Source organism: Mercurialis annua, linkage group LG6, assembly GCF_937616625.2.
Source record: "Mercurialis annua linkage group LG6, ddMerAnnu1.2, whole genome shotgun sequence".
NCBI classification, from domain to species: Eukaryota; Viridiplantae; Streptophyta; class Magnoliopsida; order Malpighiales; family Euphorbiaceae; genus Mercurialis; species Mercurialis annua.
The window spans coordinates 39806603-39826111 of NC_065575.1; the positions used below are offsets into that span (position 1 = coordinate 39806603).

A 19509-nucleotide genomic window follows, 5' to 3' on the forward strand; every position below is an offset into this window, starting at 1 on the left:
AAGGTAATTTTTTTTAAAGGAGCTTACTCATTCCTCAAAATAAAATTTAGGGGTATATTTATATTTTGTTCAAATTTATTTAGCACATCACAATGCTACATGCGCTCTCTAATTATTTTGGCATGCCAGATTTAATTTTTTTCTTTCTGTAATTATATATTAACTAATAATAAACTAAACTATAGTTAATATCATTACCATGCAATGGATAGAATTTCCATTTATCAATGGTTTCTATTCTTTCATGTAGTTAATTAATTACTAAAGGAATTTTTAAATTATTTTTTTATGCATAAAACGCTAACATATATATAACTAACTGACGGAAAATGATACATTGCTGATAATAATACATAGACACAACTGGTAGCTAGTACTTAGCCTGAACGAGGATAATTTGGTTTTAAATTTGTTATGATCAGTTTAAGTGAAGTGGCCAATAGAACGTTACGGTTTAAAGAAAGGCTGTTAAGTAGCAAAAACAGTAATGCTCTTCCAATTTAAGTAATTACCACTAAATTATGATTAATCAATAAATTAAACTAACCAAGATTAACCACAGATCTCACATTTATGTTTTTGGCTAAAAACTAATTCTTCATACTACTTGTATATAAATTGCCTCTTGCTACTTTAATTTTAATTCATCATCTCTTCTATATATTTACAAAATCTAAGGCTTTGTAAAAAATAGAGGTGATCACCATGGCAGTTTCAAGAAGTTTTTTCGTGTTTGTCTTGTTAGCCATTGCTTTACTTTGTTGTGCTGTGGAAGGTTTACCCCGGCGCCTCCATAGTGATGATTATGGTGGTCCGGAAAATGATGAAAGTGGTAACCTCGTACCGGCAATTGATGATGGTGGTAGCCTTGAAACGGACAATAATGATGGTGTTGATAGCCCCGTAACGGTAAATGACGATGGCGGTAGCCTCAAAACGGCAAATGTTGATGATGGTGGTGATAGCCCCGTTGCGGTAAATGCTGATGATGGTAGCCCCGAAATGGAAAATGCTGATGGCGGTGATAGCCCCGTATCGGTAAATGCTGATAGTGGTAGCCTCAAACCGGAAAACGATGATGGCGGTGATAGCCCCGTAAAGACAAATGGTGGAGGAGGAGGTGGTGGTGGTGGTGGAATTTTTGATGTTACAAGCTATGGTGCTAAAGGAGATGGCAAGAAAGATAACACAATGGTGAGTTATAAGGGTTAATTACAAAATAAATCATAAATTTAATATATTTTATAATTTTAACATAAATTTTTAATTTTGTCAAATTACCACACAAATTAATAATTTTTTTATTATTTAGAACAATACATATATTATGGTGTGCATGTCCTATTTTCTTATAAAAAAATTGTTTGATATTCGAAATATCAAAAATTTGATAGTTTGTATTTTTAATTGCTAAAGTTGAAAGTTGTTCTAAAATTGTTAAATACACTAAAACCACAATTTATTTAAATTTAACCCTATATATAATCACGTCCAGTCACAATGCTTTCTCACGAGGCAACACTGGTAACAGAGTCAGAATTATGGTATTAGGAGACCAAATAGCAATACATATTATAAGAGGGAGGCTGGCTATAAAGCCTTTAACCGGCGGATGGGGGCTGGCTACATACCAACACCCCATCACTCTCTTTCTCCGCCCCTGTAACATAACTACAATTTTGATATATTTATAACTAATAACGATAATGTAATTGTAATTGCATGTATATATAGGAATTCATGAAGACTTGGCAAGCGGCATGCAAAGGTGTCAGTACGGCCCCGGCAAAGTTTCTTGTTCCAAAAGGAACATTTTTGACAGGACCCGTTGTATTTCAAGGCCCATGCAAAAGCTCACAGCCTATAGTTGTTGAGGTTCAAGGCACTGTCATGGCCACATCTGACATGAGCCAATATTCTGAAGATTCCTGGATTTTATTTGAACGTATCGACGGTCTAGTGATTACCGGCGGCGGAATTTTCCATGGACAAGGCGCTTCGGCTTGGAAGTACAATGATTGCAAAACGAACAAAGACTGCACCAGGCTTCCAACTGTAAGAATCTTAATTTAACGGGATTTCGTCACAAATCTGTCACAAATTTACCATAAATTAACAGTTTTTTTGTAAAGTACTTGAATTTGGGCCAGAAGGTTTCTGATTTCTTGAAATTTTGCGCCATAATTTGCAGTCCATCAAGTTAATTCAGGTGAAGAACGCAATCATTCACGACATCAGTTCCATCGACAGTAAATACTTCCATTTTCACGTCACGGATTGCAGTGCCATTACGGCGTACAATCTCAAAATTACTGCCCCGGGAGACAGCCCTAACACCGACGGTATGCATATTAGCGACACAAGTACTGTAAATATATCCAGCAGTACAATTGCAACAGGCGACGACTGTATTTCTATTGGACAAGGCGTCTCCAAGGCTACCATTACCGGTATTATGTGTGGCCCCGGACATGGAATTAGGTATCAAAATCTGCAAAAAAACATTTTATTTAATTTCTGAATTTGAAATTTATAACTAAATTTAATTTTTGTTTTTGCCAATTATGTGCACAGCGTTGGTAGTCTAGGCAGAAGACAGAATGAAGCTGACGTAAATGGTATTACCGTGAGAAACTGTACACTATCTAAAACGACGAACGGTGCAAGAATCAAAACATTCGCCGGTTCACCGCCCGGTAATGCTTTGAGCATCACCTACGAAGACATTATTATGGACCAGGTTCAAAATCCAATTTTAATTGATCAGAAGTACGGTTCTAAGGGATCATCCAAGGTAAAACATAAACAAATGTAATCAAATAAATATAATCATATAATACATTAAATGTAATTTAATTTATATATAATCTTGTATAGGGATCACAAGTAAAGGTGAAGGATATTCATTTCAAGAACATAAGAGGAACTACAACTACAAATCTTGCAGTAAATTTAGATTGCAGTCCATCTGTTCCGTGCGAAGGAATTGAATTTGCGGATATTGATTTGGCTTTAACTGGATCAAATGCTAAAACTATTTCTTCTTCATGTTCAAATGCAAAAGTTTCTTTTAAGGGTAAGCAGAATCCACCAGCTTGTAAACAATAGTAATTTTATGTGTTTCTATTCATCAAAAAAAAAAATATGTTTCTTCCATACATGTAAAACTTAACTTATGAGTTGTATTCAATTTTATAGCAAACATAAATCAATAAAAAAATAGTAAGATTTGATTTTTACAATATTGTATTAAAAAAAGCCGATTGAGTTTTTTTTGTTTTTATGTAATTTTTAATAGAATTGTGTTGCTTTTCGAGTGTATTCGAAATATGATATATAAAGAAATTTATATCTATTGTTTATGTTATATAATTTTTGGGAGAATATACAATATCTATTCTTGCCCTCAACTGTTTATAAGGGGCATTCCACTTCTAATTACAAATAACTTTATTATTTTGGTTAAGAATAGTATTTCACATTATCTTACATGATTAATACTCTAATTTTAAAGTACATTTTATTTGCCGACAACTCCTTAGTATGTATTATTATTTTTTGCTGCTAGAAATTTTAAAACAAAATATGCATCTAGATTATATGGAAAATCGGATTTAAAAGATTTAAAATTATTTTTTTAGCTATTTAAAACATTATTATTATTCATTTTAATTTTATATTTTGGAATTATTTGTGAATTTATAATTCATTTATAATTGTTTATACATATATAAAAAGTGATAAGATATTATATGATGTTGTATAGTCTAAAAAATGGATATTTTGTAAAACAATTGTACTATCTCGTCCATAAATATAGAAAAAGTTGCATTTTCACAAAACTTAAGAAGTTAGTTATAGATTGTGTTAAAATTTCTAAATTATGTTTCTATTTTTTTAATGGTTTACAAAAATCAAAGCCACTACAAATATTATCCAATGGAATTTAATATGTTTAAAGTCATACATTGAAACCATAAATCAATTAAATTGATATAATAAATTCTAAGGGTATTTTAATAATTTCACATTTAACTACTATTTTTTCTATCTTTATAAGATAAAAAAAGTAGCTACATTTTATATTTTTATGGGACGGAAGGAGTATTAAATTTTAAGTTTTTTTAATAGCGTTTCAAAATAAATGGATAATTAATGTTATGAATATATTAGAATTATATAATATAAAGAGTTAAAAAATAAAAAGGGATAATTATAGAAAAATATAAATAACTTTTTTTAGGATAATAAAGTCATTAATAAATTAAGAAGATAAAAATAGAGTGTAATTAATAATGAGTGGAGTGCAACAATCTCCACTTCATATCTTTTAGGAGAAATTGTCAATTGAACTTGTATGATCGTGATAATTAACCAACCAATTAAATTTAAAAGTTTGTAAAAAATAGAGGTGATCACCATGGAAATTTCAAGAAGTTTTGTCGTGTTTGTCTTGTTAGCCATTGCCTTACTTTGTGCTGTTGAAGGTTTACCCCGGCGCCTTGGTAGTGATAATGACGGTGGTAGCCTCGAAACAGGAAATGACAACGGTGGTGATAGCCCCGTAAATGCTAATGGTGGTGATACCCCCGTAAGTGCTAATGGTGGCGATAGCCCCGTAAATAATGTTGGTGGTGATAGCCCTGTAAATGCCGATGGCGTCGAGAGCCCCGTAAATGCGGACGGTGGCGAGAGCCCCGTAAATGCTGATGGTGGCGCTACCCCTGCAACGGTTAATGCTGATGGTGGCAATAGCCCCGTAAATCCTGATGGTGGTGGTAGCCCTGCAACGGCTAATGCGGAGGGTGGTGATGACCCCGTAACGCCTAATGCATCCGGTGGTGATGACCCCGTAACGCCAAATGCTGATGGTGGTGATGGCCCCGTAACACCTAATGCGGATGGTGGTGATGGCCCCGTAACACCTAATGCGGATGGTGGTGATGGCCCTGTAACACCTAATGCGGATGGTGGTGATAGCCCCATAAATGTTGATGGTGGCGATAGCCCTGCAACGGTTAATGCTAATGGCGGCGATAGCCCTGCAACGGTTAATGCTGATGGCGGCGATAGCCCTGTAAATCCTAATGATGGCGATAGCCCTGCAGCGGCTAATGCTAATGGCGGCGATAGCCCTACAACGGTTAATGTTGATGGTGGCGATAACCCTATAAATCCTAATGGTGGCGATAGCCCTGCAACGGTTAATGCGGATGGTGGTGATAGCCCCGTAACGCCTAATGCGGAGGGTGGTGATAGCCCCGTAGAGATAAATGGTGTTGGAGGTGGCGGTGGTGGTGGAATTTTTGATGTTACAAGTTATGGTGCTAAAGGGGATGGCAAGAAAGATAACACAATGGTGAGTTGCATGTAAACGGAAAAAGAAAAACAATATGAAGAATAATTACAAAATAATATATTTGTTGAGCTTTCAATCTTGTCAAACTAAATCACCAACTATCTTTTTTTTTCTTTTGACTATTCAGAATATCAAATAATGTTTTGATAAAAAATTTTGATTTGAAAACTGAAATAATATATATACCGAAATTCATATATCATCTTTTTTGTCAACATTGTTCAGTGTTTTAGTTCGTGTGTTTAATTGCTACAGTCGAAAGTCCGTTTAAAATTGTTAAACATGCTAAATTATTTTACACCTAACCCTATTTTTAATCACGGTGAGTCAGAATGTTTACCCATGAAGCGATTTTTGAAAGATAAGACGCCCACCTCATCGCTCCCTTCCTCCAACCTGTAACATAATTGAAATTTTGATATGATTTTAATAATAATAGTTTACTTGCATGATTTATAATAATAATTTACTTGCATGTATCTATAGGAATTCATGAAGACATGGCAAGCGGCATGCAAAGGCGTCAGTACGGCCCCGGTATTTCTTGTTCCAAAAGGAGCGTTTTTGACAGGACCTGTTGTATTTCAAGGCCCATGCAAAAGCTCACAGCCTATAGTTGTTAGAGTTCAAGGCACTGTGCAGGCGACATCTGACTTGAGTCAGTATTCTGAAGATGCCTGGATTTTATTTGAACGTATCGACGGTCTAGTTCTTACCGGCGGCGGAATTTTTCACGGACAAGGCGCTTCTGTTTGGAAGTACAATGATTGCAAGTCAAACAAAAACTGCGCCAGGCTTCCAACCGTAAGAATCTTAATTTAATTTCTAGATTTGTGACGAATATTTGGCAGATTTGCGACAGACAGAAAGGCTCGAAAGGCGGATTTTGGTCACAAATTAAACACAAAATTCATCAAATTGATTTTTTTGTAGTATACTTTGATTTGTCCCTGAAAATTGAAGAGGGTTCTGATATCTAGAAATTTTACGCCATAATTTGCAGTCGATCAAATTAATTCAGGTGAAGAATGCAATCATTCACGACATCAGTTCCATTGACAGTAAATATTTCCATTTTCACGTCACGGATTGCAGTGGCATTACGGCCTACAATCTCGAAATTACTGCTCCGGATTTAAGCCCTAACACCGACGGTTTGCATATCAGCGACACAAGTACTGTAAATATATCCAGCAGTACAATTGCAACAGGTGACGACTGCATTTCTATTGGACAAGGCGTCACCGAAGCTACCATTACCGGTATCATGTGTGGCCCAGGACATGGAATCAGGTATCAGAATCTGCAAAAAAAAAATTATTTTAATTTCTGAATTTGAATTCATAACTAAATTTAATTTATGCTTTTGTCAATTATGTGCAACAGCGTTGGTAGTCTAGGCAGAAGACAGAATGAAGCCCCCGTAAATGGTATTACCGTGAGAAACTGTACATTATCTAAAACGACGAACGGTGCAAGAATTAAAACATTCGCCGGTTCACCGCCCGGTAGTGCTACGAGCATCATCTACGAAGATATTATCATGGACCAGGTCAAAAATCCAATTATTATTGATCAGAAATACGCTTCTCGCGGCTCATCCAAGGTAAATAAATATAAACATATGTATTTAAATAAATAGGGCTAAATATTTTTTAGGTCATCAAAGTATAATGATTTTATAAAATGGTTATCGAATTATAAAAAGTTATAAAATGGTTATTGAACAGTAGTATTATTATAAAAAAATTATCGAACTATAAAAAGTTACAAAATGATTACCGAACTATTGTTATTTTTACAAAACGGTTATCAAACTGTTTCATTATTTACAAAAACGTTATCTATCTAATTTTCTTTTCCACATCATCAAGATGGTAATCCATTTATTAAAAAATGATACTCCAATAACCGTTTTGTAACGATTTGTAGTTCGGTAACCGTTTTGTAAAAAAACTATAGTTCGATAACTATTTTATATTTTTTTATAATTCGGTAAACGTTTAATAAAAACATTGTAGTTTGTTGACCTAAAAAAGTATTTAACCCTAAATAAATATGATCATATAATACAATTTAAAGTAATTTAACTTAATTATATAAAATCATTGTATAGGGATCACAAGTAAAGGTGAAGGACGTTCATTTCATGAACATAAGGGGAACTACAACTACAAATCCTGCAGTAAATTTAGATTGTAGTCCATCTGTTCCATGCGAAGGAATTGAATTTGTGGATATTGATTTGGCTTTTACAGGATCAAATGCTAAAACTGTTTCTTCATGTTCTAATGCAAAAGTTTCATTTAAGGGTACACAGAATCCACCAGCTTGTAAACAATAGTCATTTTTTTGGTGTTTCTTCCATATAAGTTATGATAAGCCATAATAGGAAGCAATTCTTATAATCCAGCCATATAATTCTGCTGACAGTATCTCCTAATGATACAGCCATAATTTAGGAAGAAATTAGTGTCAAACTTTCCTTGTATATTCTCTAATTTGTATGCAAGAAATTTCTTGCTTGATCATTGTAACCTATGTATATAAACCTTGTAAGTTGTAAACTAGTGTAATTATCAAGACAATAAAGATTTCTGTGCTCCATGCATGCATTGATTTTTGCTCTCCAATATATTTTATAGAATGTACTATCCTCACTTTTCTCATCTTATTTTCTTCGGATATTAAACTCCCTAGATCATTCGACTTCACTCAAATTACAGAAAGATCACTAAAAAAACTTTTGTTACAAAATGGTCATTGAACTATACCTTTTATTACAAAAATGTTTATATTGTTACACAAACAACACTAAACTTTTCGTGAATTACAAAAATGTCACTAGATAATACCTCTTATTACAAAAAGGTCACTCAACTATGTTCCTTTTTGTAATTTTGGCATGCCACGTCAGCAAAAATGTTGTGTTTTTGCTTAAAATGCAACGTTTTAGATGGCTGAACCCCTTTGTAATAAAAGGTACAGTTTAATGACCATTTTGTAACAAAAGTTTTTTTTAGTGACCTTTCTGTAATTTGAGAAAAGTTTAGTGATCTATAGAGTTTAATATCCTATTTTCTTCTTTCTCGTTTCATATTTCTTTGGATTGGAATTCTCTTAAGTTCATTTGAACTTGAGGGGGTCATATTCACGATCTACACCGTTTATTATAAAATGAACGATGTAGATTAATTTGATTAAAATTGTGCTTTTTTGATCTACATCGTTCATTTTGTAATAAACAGTGTAAATCGTGAACATAACCCCCTCAAGTTCATTTTTGAACTTGAGAAAATCTCAGTCATATTTCTTTTTATCAAACTTTTTCTTCTTTCTTCATAGAGATACTTTTTTTGAGAAACTTTCTTCATAGAGATTAAATTTCCATCTTTCTATTCTTCCCAAAATGAAATTCCTGGAAATAACTTTCAATTTGTTGTTGATAATTATATGCTTTCCTTTAAAAAATATAAAGTATTTTTTCAAATGCATCACCAAATGGAATTACGTGTTACTCCTATTTTCAAATTTTATTTTAAGATGTCTCATTCAGAAAGTTCTATTTCCATTTTTAAAATATTTTTCCAATAAATATTCTATTTTATGCTTTATTTAGTCATTTTAAAGAGATTTTATGAAAAATTTCACTATCATTAACAAGGGTAAAAAATGAAAAAACATGTAAAAACAAAAATAATAAATATTCTCTTAATTTGCGTATTAAAGCAAATGACGTTTCCTAAATGAGACGGAGAGAGACCAATATTTAAATTAATTTAGTATTTAAAAATTAAATTAATAAAAAAATTATGATAACGTATTTAACTAAAACATTACATATAATATTAATTTTTACAATGGGAGGAGTGAATGCACAAGAAAACAGCTTAGATAAGAGAATATGTTCTCGCATTGTTTTTTTATAGAAAGCTCGACCAACATACATTAAATTACTAATAAATATATAAAAACTTTGATATAGTAAAAAAAAGGATTAGTATATTGTTTTAATAGTTTAAAATTATTGTAGATTTAAATTTTTTATGTTTTAACTTTTTCATTTTTAAATTATTTATATATAAAATGTCGATAAGACTAATTTATAAATTACGTAAAGAGATTAAAATTTAACATCAAAAAGTTGAATAAATTAAATTCATAAAATAGTTAAAAGTACAATAGCCACTAATGTTTTTAATGTTAAATGCGTAATTATATATATATATATATATATATATATATATATATATATATATATATATATATATTTGATAATCAGAAAGGGAAAGGCGTTTGTGGGAGAAATTGAACACACGACTGATACGCTTAATTTGTGTAGTACCTCTTTTAAGTATAAAGTGTGCATTATATATTATTTTAAAAAAATTATGCTTGAAAAAGTGTTGTTTTGTAGGTGATTTATGCAAGAAAATCATGAACCGAGAATTAAAGGAATTTGTAAAGAAACAAAAGAAAAAATATCAAATTGATCCTTGTTCATGAACTGATAGTTTTGTCCTTCTTCAAGATTTCAAATGAGAAAGAATTCTTCTTATTCATTGTAATAGACATCCTAAACTTTCAAAAACATCAAAAATTACATCATTTGTAGTTGTCTAGATCAACCTATGAAATTTTGAAAATTGACAAATTGCGCTTCACATTAGCCTACTTGCAGATTTGACCCTTATCAATTGATTGTATATTTTGAAATAATTATTTTATGTTTTTTTATATGCAATAAACTCGACATCTCAAAAATTCCGGTGAATCAAAAACCAAGTCATCGGGAGGTGTATGCAAAGAGTTATGACTTTTCGAAATTAGTGGTTGGACAGAAATCCTACTGGGCGGTAAGAATGAGCACCTCGGTAAGAATGTCTTCTGGAAAGTGGTCCTGCCAAGGAGACCACATCTTGTCGGGCGGCAGGAATGGCTTGCTCGGCAGGTTTCAGTGCTGAAAATAAAAAAGGCACACAGAATGCGATAAATTCATCGGGGATCCATCCTATTCGACTCGTAGTTGTTTTACAACATAAAAGATAAAATCTTCTACGTCTAGAAAATTGAGAACATCAAAGACCCAATTACAAATTGAATTAGTAGTATTTCTCTACACATTCAACACTTAATTCTAATTGTAAAAGGATAATAATTTAAGAGAAAACTCAAACTTCAAAAACCTCTATAAATAGAGTTCAGCTAAAGGCTATTCAATCATTCAATTAATTATGTAAAATAAATCATTTTATTTTGTAGGGTGAATTACATATAAAATCATTACCTTTACACGAAATCTCAAAAAAATACACGAGTTTTAAATCGTGTCAATTCAAGACATCACCTTTTATTTCTTTTCAAAAACAACATCGTAATTGTTTGTGGCGTTTTAGCTGACATGGCATGATACATGACACTCCTATCGGGTGTCCAAATCAGCGAAATTTTATCTAAAATGTGCCTATGTTACTTTTAAAAAGAAATAAAAGTTAATGCGCTGAATTGATACATTTTAAAGATTACGTTATTTTTGAAATTTCGTGCAAAGATGATGATTTTATATGTAATTAATTCAATTATTAATGAGTGGAGGGTAAAACTGTGCACTTAATATCTTTTTGGAGAAATAATCAATCGAACTTAATTATATGGTGAACCATTTATTAATTATATGGCACAAAATTAATCAATCAATAAAATATTAATATTGATTTGTGATAGTTTTATTAGAATTAAATGCTTTATATGGAGTATATTGTTATTATAATAATGACAGTGTTATTTATCAAAATTAATAATGACAATAATAATAATAATAATAACACAGTGTTACACAAGTAATAAAATGAAACTAAATTGAAATATTCTGATTTAAATTTGTTGTTTAATTTCTCAGCAAGCAAATACAAATCAATTATATATATAAATTAGTATAATACAATAGATGAGAATTAATTTTTTGATTGCTATGTCACCCAATTACAGAAGCTTCAGGCTCTAAATAATCCCTAAAGCTCCGATGTGATTACCCGAAAATGGCGACAGAAGCAATTAGCTCAACAAAAAAAATGAATTTATAATGAAAAATAAGAATGAATATGGCTAAGTAGAACAAGTTACTGGACTCGATTTTCCTACAACTTTTGCATTTGAACAAGATGCTGTCCCTGAACCGCCTCCATGGGTTAAATTAATGTTAGTAAGTTCAACTTGAGCACAAGGAGCGGCTGAACTGCACTTTAAGGTCACTGCTTCCGGTGTTGCGGAAGTCCCCTTAATGTTCGTGAAATGAATGTCGCTCAGCTTCACCTGCGATGGCTGTACGCAAAAAAAAAAGTATAGTCACATATTTGAAATTGAACGTTTATACTTTTACGGGTTTAATATTGTTACGGTTATCAACTATTTTACTTTACAAAACGGTTAGAGACATGGGCCAATTTTTTCATGAATTGGTTGAATAAATTCCCGTTGATGGAGAAATTAATGCCGAAATTGGTAAATTTTGTTACCTGCTTGCTGTTGGAACCATAAAATTGATCGATGATTATGGGGTTTTCTACATTATTCATGACAAGATTATCAAAAATGATGTTACTAGCGGCGCTGGGCGCTGATCCAGCATATGTTTTGATTCTAGCTCCATTTGTAGTGCCAGTGAGTGTACAGTCGCTCACGGTAATACCGCTCACATCTAGCTCATTTTTTTCCTTTCCAAGACTTCCAACACTGTTAAAATCGACAGAAATATGGATCAAATTATATAACAAATAAATCCAAACAAAAGAACAATTATACAAAGCAAGTTTAAACATAGGATTATAAACCATTCATTAAAAAGGGTTTGACGGATTACCTGAAGCCATGTCCAGGGCCACAGGTGACTTTGCTAACGCTAACATCAGTGGCGCCTTGTCCAATAGAGACACAATCATCACCGGTGCCAATAGCGGAGTTGGTAACTTTGACGCCGCTAGAACTGCTTATATGCATGCCATCGGTGTTAGGGCTGTCACCAGGAGCAGTAATTTTGAGGTCGTGGAAGTTGATGCTTTTGCAGGATACGACATGATAGTGAAAATATTTGCTATTGAGAGATGTGATTCCGGATATATCAGAATTATCCACTTTAAAAAACTTCAGTGACTGCAACAATCAATTTCTAACAATCAGTCAAAATTAAATAATTTCTCATGATCATTATTCAATATTTTAAATAATTTCCGATGCTTACATCAGGAAGATTTCCACCACCACCCGCATTGAATTTCCAAGAAGCGGCTCCTTGGCCGTCGAATGTGCCACCACCGATCACAGTTAGACCGTCTATGTTTTCAAATGAGATCCAATTTGGTGCAGTGTATTCGCTGAGATCAGTTGTGGCTTTTACATAACCTTGAAGCTCAAAAGTCACTTTTCCTTTGCATGGTCCTTCAAACACCACTGGCCCTGTCACGAACTTCCCTGCTGGGATAAGCATCTTCGCGCCCGCAGCTCCTGAATCGCATGCGGCCCTCCAAGCTTTTATAAATGACTACATGCAATAAAATTATGTTAAACAACATCAATCAAACATAACGTTTATTATCCGTACATGAATGTCCATTGAATTTGAAGCGTTAATGAGATTCACTTTATTTTATATATTTAACAATCAAATTCTAAAACGTTTTTGATGCCTCTTAAACCATAAAAAGATATATAGTATAGTCTTTGTTTAGGAATCATAAACTTACAGCTGAACTATCTGAGTGATCGTCGGCCTTGGCGCCAAAAGTAGTAACATCGAAAACTCCACCAGCACCACCTCCACCGGCAGCAGCACCAACGGCAGCAGCTCCACCGGCAGCAGGTCCAGCAGCAGCAGCTCCACCGGCAGCAGGTCCAGCAGCAGCAGCTCCACCAGCTTTACCACTACCTCCATCATCACCACTACCTTTACCCTTACCTCCATCATCGCCACCACCTTTACCCTTACCTCCATCATCACCACCACCTTTACCACCACTACCTTTACCACCATCACTACCTCCGCTGAGAATTCTGTCCTTCCGACATGCCACACCACTGACCAGACAACATAACAAAACTAATTTAAGTATAGTATAAATTGCCTTGCTGCTGCCGGTAATGGCCATGGTGGTGACAATGACAATTAATACGAATCCAGAAACTGAACTTTTTTATTATTATTATTTTATTCTAAATGGACTTATTATTTTAATCACAAATATTTGCTAATTTATACCCTCAAATTGACTATGCTTAGCCTGCATAAAATAGATGGTAGAAAATTAATTAGACTATTTTTGTCATTGTCTTTGCTCAAATTAAGGACTATTTTTTCCCCTGCTATAAATGAGCTTTCGGTTTGTAACCAACAAATAGGAGCCAACACCACATGGTAAAACTTCTGGTTAATGCCATTCTATTGCTACTAAATTGGGAATATGAGATATTAAAATTTCAAATATGCGACTTGGATTGGAATTACCAATTTCACCCATGCTATTGATATATAGAATGAGCTAGTCATCCGCATTAGTATCCTAAAGGCCTAATGGAAAAAAAAAAAAAAACTTTTACGACTTGTTGCAATTATATCCAAACCTTTTAATTTTTGCAATAATATCCAAATTGCATTTTTTTATTTTAATAATATCCAAATTGCATTTTTTGTAGCAATAATAGTCAAATTGATGGCTAAACTTGTTGTTTTCAATTAAGATATTAGGTTATAATTAGGTCTTGATGTATAATAATATAGTAAAAGTCCCAAAAAATGGCAAAAAACTCAAAAAAATTCACATAAAAAGTACAATTTGGATATTATTGTAACAAAATAATGCAATTTGGATATTATTACAAAAATTAAAAGGTTTGGATATAATTGCAACAAGTCATAAAGGTTTGGGTTTTTTTTGCCATTAAGCCTATCCTAAAATGCAATACATATTGATCCACTGCTTTTTCTTCAAATTAATTTTTTTTTTTGATGAATAGAAAATTAAATTAAAGCCGCAAGAAGTGGAAAAAACCGAAACTATAACTTTCGCACAAGAAGTGGCACACTCAATGAGATACACTAGAGGCTTAGGCTATAGGAAACAGACATCTTCAAATTAATATTTGATAACGTAATTTTAGAAATCTATAATTTTGATTATTTTAACAGATGTATCTCTAAAACAAATTAGACAATATAGTCACTTAATTTGGCGAATAAGGACAATTTATGTACATATAAAAATGAAGAGGATCAATAAAGTCTTCTTATTGATTCAAAGTATTTTTTAGTTTTGATCTTTTTCAAAATATTTATTATTATTTCATTTTTTTTGAGATATTATCATTCCATTATTTGTATGAGTTTTCAATAAATGTTTTAGCTTTAATCTTGATACTTATTTTAAATTTGTTATTTTAATAAAATTTCAATAAACTATTTGTTTTTAATACTTATTAATGTAATCTGCATTTGTGGCAGGTTTAACATGCAAAAACAGAAGTTAAAACGGTGATCAGATGTTTGATCTCTGATGAACACTCTAATGCTTAAGTCAGTGTTTTCCGAGAGAATGTATAAATAGTTGTAGTAATATTAATGTATTGTTTTGCATGCTCCATCCTTCTTTTATAGTAGTCAGGTTAGTAGTATTCAAGTAGAATAAGATTCCCTTATCGATTTTATTTTTATCTGAGTTGGGCTGAAATTTCTTTATAGCCGTTGTAGTTTAATTAAAATTCTTCAATGAGTCTTCTAAGTGATTCTACAACCTCCAAATTGACCGAAGTGTCGTCTTTGTATTCAGATATGGATATGATAAGATTTTAGTCCAACTCATATCAGTCCTTCGTAATTAATGTTTTCTCTGTGAGTCTCATGAGGCTCGGTATTCTATTTTTGGTGAATCGATAGAGCCTGCATGAATAGGTGGATCTTAGGCTACTCGGTCTATTGACAATTGGCTGTTTATGGATCCAGTATGAACTCAATATTGGAACATTGTCCGGGACGGAATTAAAAGTTCTACTATAAAATGGCTAGCTAATTTATATAAAATAAAATTTAAGGGAGCTAATTGTATAAAAGTTAAAATTAAATAATTATATTTTTTTAAAAAATTGAAGTAGTAAATTTATAAAAAAATAAATAAATTGCGTTGACGGTCCTACCTCAGCCAAAGGGTTGATTTCGCCCCTGAACATTGTATCCAATTTTTATCGTTAGCTCTCCCACAAGTGTGCTAGTGCCTTGACTATTTATGCCCTTGTTTAAATTTGCCATATAATTACTTTTACTTCTTGAAAAAATTTTCTTTTTTGGCGAGACAAAATTCTTTACTCGCTTGCTTCTTAATCCACCGTCAACGTCTTATTTTTGGTCATCGCCATGTGTTCATCCTTACGCTATGTCATATGACGTGTGTTCATTCACTTTTCTCAAAGGGCTTTTCAACTAAAAATTGAACAATTGAATTGAGCGGAAATTTTTTGGCTAAAATTACAATGAAATATTAAAATTAGACTATCATTATAAAAATTAAAAAATTTAGATAAAATTACAACGATCCATATAAATTTAAACTTATTTTACTATTAGGCCTACTAAAGATATTCATATATTCCATAAAACTAATTTCTATTATTAATATCTCTTTGTTTAACACACTGAAACAATAAATAAATTGAATTATATAAATCTTCATAAAAAAGTTATGAATATCATATGAAAAGGTTATGAAATATTTTATGAAAATATTTCTCTGGAAATGGTATGAAAACATTGTAAAAATATTATGAAAACGCTTATAAAAAGGTCATGAAAATGTTTTGAAAACAATATGGCACATAATTATTTTATATGCGTTTTTTTTTCCTCATCATAAAAAATGTTATGAAAAATTATGATAAAATTACCGATTATATTATTAAAATGTTATAATAAGGCTATATTAAGGTAATGCAAAAACAATGAAAAAGTTATGATAAAATTATTAAATATAATTTCTCTATATTTTTTGTACTAATAATATTCAGATATTCTATAGAAACTCATTTTCTGTTATTAACATCTTTTCTTAAGTAACTGAAACTATTTAGAAAGGGAATTATATGAAGGATTAATTACATATAAAATCACCACCTTTACACGAATTTTCAAAAATAACACGACCTTTAAAACGTGTCAATTCAGAGCATCACCTTTCATTTCTTTTCAAAAATAACATGAGCACGTTTTTAGATAAAATTTTGCTGACTTGGACACCCAATGGGAGTGCCATGTGTCATGCCACGTCAGCAAAAACGCCACTAAAAATGTGCCCATGTTGTTTTTGAAAAGAAATGAAAGGTGGTGCCCTGAATTGCCACGTTTTAAAGGTCGTGTTATTTTTGCAATTTCGTATAAAGGTGGTGATTTTATATGTAATTAACCCTTATATAAATCTTTACAAAACAATTACGACAATATTTATTGATACTGTTATTGAAAATGTTATGATAAGATTGAGTTAAAGTTATGCAAAAAAACCATAAAAAATTAGGGGTATTAGCAAAATAAATCTCAACGTTTTATTTTTGTAGAGATTGAATACCAACGTTTAAAACGTTATGAAATAAATCCTAACCTTTTTTATTTTTACAATTTATAGACTCAATTAGTTTTTTGGCACTTTTGACTCTTTTTTAGGCTACAAAGTGCAAAAACACGAAAGACTATGATTTTAATTGAATTTTTCTAAACCTTTGGGATTTAATATATCAATATATGTATCTAATATAGATGTCACGTATGCACAAAATTGCCGGAAAATAGTTATTTCTTTATGAATTAAATTTGTATTAAAAGCCTTCAGAAACGGCAATAACACCACCCTCATGAGTTTATGCCACTTAAGGCTACGACTCCGAGTAAAACAAATTAAAAGAAAAAAAATATCCGGGTTTTATATAAATTTATATCCGAATAGACAAAAGAAGGATGCTTACATTTGTAAAACAAAACTACGCTATGAAAACATCTAAAAACCACATCTTCCGTATTTGAATCCTCTGCTGAAAAATTCTCTTGTTTCGACACTTCTAAATCTCCCAAATAAAAATAATTCAAGTCGTAATCCAGAGGTCAGTGCAACCACCATTTTGAATAATAGAAATCAGTTTATGAAAAAAATCCTCCAAAGAAGATGACAATACCCATGCTATACCCAATTTAATAAAGAGGTCATACCGAATTTTTCTTAAAAAGGAGCAATGTAAGAAAATATGGTCTTTAATATTGGGATCAAATCGCTACAAAAGTGAAACGTTGTGATTTGTTTTGTAAATACCTAAAAAAATTATGATAAGATTATTTAATAGATTTTCTTCATAGTTTTTGTACTAAAAACATTAGATACTCCATAAACTCGTTTTTTTGTTATTAATTTCTTTTTATTTAGTAAATCAAACAATTATAAAAGTGAATTATATAAATTTTTATGAAAAAAGTTATGAAAATCTTATAATAAGGTATGATACTATTATAATAATATTAAGATTAGATTATGATTCTTCAAAAAAAAGATTAGATTATGATAAATGTATGAAAAAATTATCATTTTTCTTCTTATCAAAGTATTATTTTCCGTAAAAAAAACTTTTTTTGTAGATTTTTAACAAGCATCATATATATATATATATATATATATATATATATATATATATATATATCAAAACTGATTTTATTTATCTTTATTTCAAATCACGAGTTAGAAGATGACATTTTTAGAGAGAAAAAAGAGAAAATAAAAATTGTAGAAATTAGTTTTACAGCAATTGTTTTTTTAGATTTGGAGCTAAAATAACTATTATAATCATTACGAGCTAAGAAAATTTACTAAAAATGAATCAAAACCGAATCGAAATTGTTATAATCAATTTCCGAATTCTAATGAGAGAAAACATGATTTGTTATAAGAGGGAGGGAGGGAGGGAGGGAGGGAGGGAGAGTGTCACGGCCCATTTTCATGAATCGTGACAGGCGCTAGGGTATGGGTATGGTTGTACCAAAACCCGTAGTAAGCCTTGCGGATAACCATAAAAGTACATAAACCTACAAGAAATCCATGCTCGGGGGCAACCGAGACTTCAGCCTAATTCTAGCAGTTTATAATAATTATATTTATATATTAAGTGCTCGAACAACTGCGAGTCTCCAACATGGCATAAATACATATTAACCCAAGTTAATATAAGAATGCTAAATAAAATATAAATCAATTGAATAATTGTATAAAAAGTATTAGACAAATAAGACTTCTAATTACTACTGCGGTCTAAGAATAAAATCAATTTAATAACTTTAATAAAAATAAGACCTCCGAGGAAATAAAGAATCGGAGACCAGCTGACTCGCTCAAAATCATAACCCTGGAAAAATTGGGAAAACAACGGGGTCAGATATACTGAGATGAGTTCATATAACTATTTACATTTATTAAGTGAAAACCTTTAAAAGACTTTTAAAACATTTGTAAAGAAATTTATCATTATGGATAAGCATTGAAACCCTAAACCACAATATACTAAATCCATTGTCGTGTCGGTGAGACGTATCTCAATAACCGATCCCCGACTGTCACTCGAATAAAACATGTGAGTCCCAGGAGACGTATCTTCCACCGGCGCCCTCACTAGGTGAGACGTATCTCTAACCTACCTCAAATACCATATATGATCATACCGGTGCGCACACAGTCTCGATGATGCCCATCGAGTAGCCCGTTCCAATTCAGATCCATAATGCCGAAAACAGTTCGAAATCTGTTTATACAATATATACATATATACAAAATACAATTTACTTAATAAAGCGGTAAATAGCGATATAAACTCACTGCTTGCTAATCCACGTGAAAACTCCTGGCAAGCAGCATAAACTCGGTTCGTCTCAAAAGCACGAACAGTCGACGAGTCTAAACAAATATAAATAATCATTAAAAACAGACCCTAACTCTATGGAGTACTAGACACCACATAGGACTAGCACAAACAACAAGTCAAGGTAAAGCCAAACAGAGTAAACGCAATACTCAAATAATTATACAGTTAACAACAAGTCAAGTTTATCGAGTTCTCGCTTTAAAGTCCTTTTCAGAAAATAT

The 19509-nt window shown here is 31.8% G+C and overlaps 3 protein-coding genes across 3 annotated transcripts; 2 read left to right on the top strand and 1 right to left on the bottom strand.

Annotated features, from left to right (window-relative positions):
- The first annotated feature begins 319 nt into the window (after window positions 1-319).
- Window positions 320-3242, top strand: LOC126686984 (exopolygalacturonase-like). Its single transcript, XM_050381316.1, has 5 exons — window positions 320-1194; window positions 1735-2055; window positions 2192-2481; window positions 2575-2794; window positions 2878-3242. The coding sequence occupies exons 1-5, from the start codon at window positions 706-708 to the stop codon at window positions 3106-3108; spliced, it is 1551 nt and encodes a 516-aa protein (XP_050237273.1). The 5' UTR covers window positions 320-705; the 3' UTR covers window positions 3109-3242.
- A 1086-nt stretch (window positions 3243-4328) lies between these two features.
- Window positions 4329-7978, top strand: LOC126686981 (exopolygalacturonase-like). The gene is made up of 5 exons (XM_050381313.2): window positions 4329-5359; window positions 5846-6163; window positions 6363-6652; window positions 6746-6965; window positions 7476-7978. Exons 1-5 carry the CDS (start codon window positions 4421-4423, stop codon window positions 7701-7703), a joined length of 1995 nt encoding a protein of 664 aa, XP_050237270.1. The 5' UTR covers window positions 4329-4420; the 3' UTR covers window positions 7704-7978.
- A 3225-nt stretch (window positions 7979-11203) lies between these two features.
- LOC126686986 (exopolygalacturonase-like) lies at window positions 11204-13582 on the bottom strand. Its single transcript, XM_050381318.2, has 5 exons — window positions 13099-13582; window positions 12597-12896; window positions 12219-12508; window positions 11875-12091; window positions 11204-11680 (listed from the first exon to the last, which is right to left on the bottom strand). The coding sequence occupies exons 1-5, from the start codon at window positions 13498-13500 to the stop codon at window positions 11465-11467; spliced, it is 1425 nt and encodes a 474-aa protein (XP_050237275.1). The 5' UTR covers window positions 13501-13582; the 3' UTR covers window positions 11204-11464.
- Window positions 13583-19509: the final 5927 nt, after the last annotated feature.